Source organism: Geospiza fortis, unplaced genomic scaffold (genome assembly GCF_000277835.1).
Source record: "Geospiza fortis unplaced genomic scaffold, GeoFor_1.0 scaffold317, whole genome shotgun sequence".
Classification (NCBI taxonomy): domain Eukaryota; kingdom Metazoa; phylum Chordata; class Aves; order Passeriformes; family Thraupidae; genus Geospiza; species Geospiza fortis.
The window spans coordinates 2,146,898-2,150,545 of NW_005054398.1; the positions used below are offsets into that span (position 1 = coordinate 2,146,898).

General features: G+C 53.4%; 2 protein-coding genes and 1 non-coding gene across 3 annotated transcripts in view; 1 reads left to right on the plus strand and 2 right to left on the minus strand.

Moving 5' to 3' along the window:
* The window catches only part of TERB2 (telomere repeat binding bouquet formation protein 2), a 5,332-nt gene extending 4,742 nt beyond the window's left edge, over positions 1-590 (plus strand). Inside the window, 3 exon segments of the mRNA XM_031061031.1 lie at positions 95-183; positions 287-375; positions 448-590. Of these exon segments, the coding sequence (XP_030916891.1) occupies positions 95-183; positions 287-375; positions 448-590 (321 nt within the window).
* A 678-nt stretch (positions 591-1,268) lies between these two features.
* RPS17 (ribosomal protein S17) lies at positions 1,269-3,642 on the minus strand. The gene is made up of 4 exons (XM_014309014.2): positions 3,472-3,642; positions 2,912-3,017; positions 1,793-1,858; positions 1,269-1,398 (listed from the first exon to the last, which is right to left on the minus strand). The coding sequence occupies exons 2-4, from the start codon at positions 2,999-3,001 to the stop codon at positions 1,318-1,320; spliced, it is 237 nt and encodes a 78-aa protein (XP_014164489.1). The 5' UTR covers positions 3,002-3,017; positions 3,472-3,642; the 3' UTR covers positions 1,269-1,317.
* LOC115948432 lies at positions 3,190-3,317 on the minus strand. Its single transcript, XR_004082262.1, has one exon. It is a non-coding gene; the product is annotated as a small nucleolar RNA SNORA71 (small nucleolar RNA).
* Positions 3,643-3,648: the final 6 nt, after the last annotated feature.

Consider the following 3,648-nt stretch of genomic DNA (forward strand, 5'->3'; position numbering starts at 1 on the left):
TAAGCCCTAAGAATTCATGCACTCAGAGCGTGTCCCAGGTGTCTGCAGGTGACCCAGGGACAATTTTAACTCATTCTTGTGCTGATATTCACAGCCCAATGAAAATCCGACAGAGGAACCAGAAGCAGCAAGAAATAGCTGTGAAGAAGAATCAGAGGAGGAAGTGCTAGACCTGGCTGAGAGGTATTTTCCTATCTTGGGTGGTGGGATTTGGATACACCTCCAATTCCAAGCAATCCTAACACACAGAAACTAACACACACCATTTTTCCCCCTCCTGATACAGCAGTGAAGAAACAGAGTCTGAAGCACCTACCCAGGGAGAATTTCCATGCCGTGCCCTCCAGGAATACCCAGTAAATAACATGGTGACAGGTAAATAAATCCACCTGGAAAGGGCTGCTGCAGATGGAGCAGGGACTCAGTGAGCCCATCCTCCCTCCACAGGCTATGCCTCTGCACGGGACATGAAGAAATACGAGGGGGAACTCCACGACTTTATCCCCGGCACCTCGGGCTATGCAGTGTACTGGGTTCAAAGCAAATGTAGCATTTACTGTGAGAAGGCCAAAATGAAGAGGAAATGGTAAGGAACAGGTGGCTGGAGCAGCAAAAACTTCAATGGAAGAGCTGCCAAATGATTTATAAATTATCCCACTGCAGCTCAGAACATTCAATGTGTTATTTGAGTACTGGCTACAGTTATAGCAGTATTTGCTTCTTTATGTAACTAAAACTAAATTTCACAACAAACATAAATACATCTTTCCTCAAAACACAAATATTTTCTTTTTATTGTGGGGCTGTGGGGTGTGTGGTGGTTTAAGCTGTGTTTTAACTAGTTTAAGCAAGTTTTACTTGGAGGGACAATCCAAGGAGGGACATCTCCTCACTTTCATTTAATCAAAGAATTTTAAGACTTTTTCCCTTTTGTTTAAGCACTTGGAAGTGACCAATAGCGTTGCAAAAACAACTTTTATTGTGGTACAGCCTGATCCTCGGGCTGTCCACTTGGAGGAAGCACAGGAAAACCTAGGACAGGTTCCCACAAGCTCCAAGGAGCCACCATGGTTGTTCTCCCACTGCCTCAAAGGCAGGAGAGCCTCTAAAATAACAGTTTTGCACCTCACACCCCAAAATGCCAGGAAAGAACCCAAAAAGATGCTGGTACATCAACATGAAGGTGTTGAGTCCTCTGTGTGCTCCAATGTGGCACCCCGAGAACCCACCCTCCCTCATCCCTTGGGTGTCTAAAGACCAGGCAAGGCTGAGGTGGTTTCCTCACGTTTATTGGAAAAGCGACACACAGGGACAGGCTCAGAGCGCTCCTCGGGGCGTCTTGAAGTTCATTCCCACTGTAGGCTGTGTCACCTGCAGGTTGGACAGGCTGCCAAAATCCTGGAAAACAGCACGGGAACAATGGGATCAGTCACAGCATCTTGCCCACTGACAGTGGAGGCAAGTTCCTCTGGGGAGGTGTGGGGAAGTGGGAAGGTGCTGTGGCAGCACAAAGGGTGGACCAAGGTCTCCTAAGAAGGGGAGACCACCCTGCTCCAGAGATTGACTCCTTGGAGAGGGAATCATCAGAAGGGAGGGCAAGGAACACCCCCACCCTGCTGGTGGCAAAGGCCCCATGCCTCCGCCCCTTCAAAAGCCATGTATGAACAAATCCTCCCACAGGACCCAGGGCAGAGGGACCCAGGGCAGAGGGACACCATCCAGCCACTCAGGGCAGCAGGAGCTGTGCCAGGGATATGCCAGCAGCCAGGCAGGAACAGTTGTGGCCACTAACCAGGAGCTTCAGCATTTCCTTGGTGTCCGGGTCCACTTCAATGATCTCCTGGTCAAGGGCAGAGACCTGGGGACAGAGGGGACAGAACAAGTGTGATTGATAAAGCCCCACAACAACCTGAATGTCACCACAGCCACTCTGGTCTCATCCCACTGCTGTGGGGAACAGTCCCAGCAGCAGAGCCAGGAGCATCCTCGTGGAACACAGCTTTCCTGAGTGAACACTGCAAGAGGCCACTGGCAGTAGAGGGAAAAGCCTGGTTTAGGGCAAATCTTTGGAAACTGAGGCTCAACCTGCTCCAGGCCACGGCTGCTGAGGAGCTGGCGTTGGACCCTCAACTCCACCAGTCCTGGCAGTCATCAGTGACACTCACAGCTGCCTTGGGACACAAGGCCACCACGGTGCCAACAAAGGCAGTCCCACCTGCGGGACACCTGTGCTCTCCTGCTCTTTAATCCCAGCAAAACTTCCTCCAGCCCTCTCCAGACCGCAAAAACTCTACCTCCACAGGTTTCCTTCCCCAAAAGCTACGTAAGACCAGGATTTTTCTAAGAAACCACAAACAGCACAGGTTTTGTGTGCTGACACTGCACCAACAGCTGCAGCATGGACATTCCTTCCCTGTAATCCCTGTCTGGTACCAGCACAGAAACCAGCAGCTCTGCCAGGAGCTGACTGGGAAGTTCTGGGAAAAGGGCAAGATGTGCTGTGCCTGATGGTTACAGGATTTAGGAGCAACAGGATCACACTCCTGGAACAAGGGAAGCCCTCCTGGACCACCTCACCCAGGTGACAGGTGAGATCTTGAGCCCACCCAAACAGAGGATTAAGGCAAGGAGTTTTTACCAAAACCTCCCTCTGGGGTTTCCAGCTGCAAGTATTCTCCTCCTTCCCATCAAATTTCTTTTTTCCCAGATTTTAAGTTAGGAAAACCAAATCATGAGAAGCCAGCTGTCCTTCCTGTCCCAGGTGGCAGCTTTGGAGGGATCCACCTCAGCCCCCTTGATTCAAACTCTCCTCAGCTCCTCCTGGCTGGGGGTTTGTTTTAAAGAAACTTGAGTGCATTTCTGGAGACAGAGCGAGGCAGGATGCAGCAAGATGGGGAAGCTGGGGCCTCACCTCCGGGACGTAGTTGTCCCTCCTCTCCCTCTCCTCCTCCTGCAGTTTGATGGAGATGCCGCGGACAGGGCCCCTCTGGATTCGCTTCATCAGGTGGGTGACATACCTGCGGGGACACGGGGGTGTCCTGGGCTTTCCCAGGGTTCACGGCACCCTTCCCCAACACCCCAAACCTCGAAATCGCAGCAGGATGAGGACAGCTGTTACCATCCACCCCGGCAATGTCCCACCACTCACCCTGGCATCATCCCATCACCTCCAGAGGATCAGAGACAAAGTGTCCGACAGCAACAGGGTTTGGGGGAGACACAGACCCCCCCAAACACGGGAAAACTCTCGCTCTCCTCTCCCTGCACTATCAATGACCCGGCCACAGGCGGGACCGTAATCACTTTCGAATGCAGGAACCCCCACGCCATGCCCGAATCGCCCAGGCCCTTCCGATGCCCAAACCCCCCGGGACCCCCCCAGCTGCCCGAAGCCCATCCGGGGCCCCGCGGTGCCCGAACCCCCTGCGACCCTCCGGTGCCCAAAGCCCAGCCGGGCCCGCAGTGCCTCACCCCGCAATCTTGTTGCGCAGCTTCTTGCTGGGGATGATGGCGATCTCCTCGCACACGCGCTTGTTGGTGTGGAAGTCATTCCCGAGGCGTGTGTAATACTTCTCGATGATCACCCGCGCAGCCTTCTTCACCGTCTTCGTCCGGACGCGTCCCTACGCGGGGCGGGCGGCAGGGCCG

Coding starts and splice junctions, on each gene's coding strand:
- RPS17 (XM_014309014.2), bottom strand. CDS start 3,001: ATGAAGCGAATCCAGAGGGGCCCTGTCCGCGGCATCTCCATCAAACTG. Junction 1,859..2,911: donor GGGACAACTACGTCCCGGAG/GTGAGGCCCCAG, acceptor CTCTGTCCCCAG/GTCTCTGCCCTTGACCAGGA. Junction 1,399..1,792: donor AGGAAATGCTGAAGCTCCTG/GTTAGTGGCCAC, acceptor GCTGTTTTCCAG/GATTTTGGCAGCCTGTCCAA.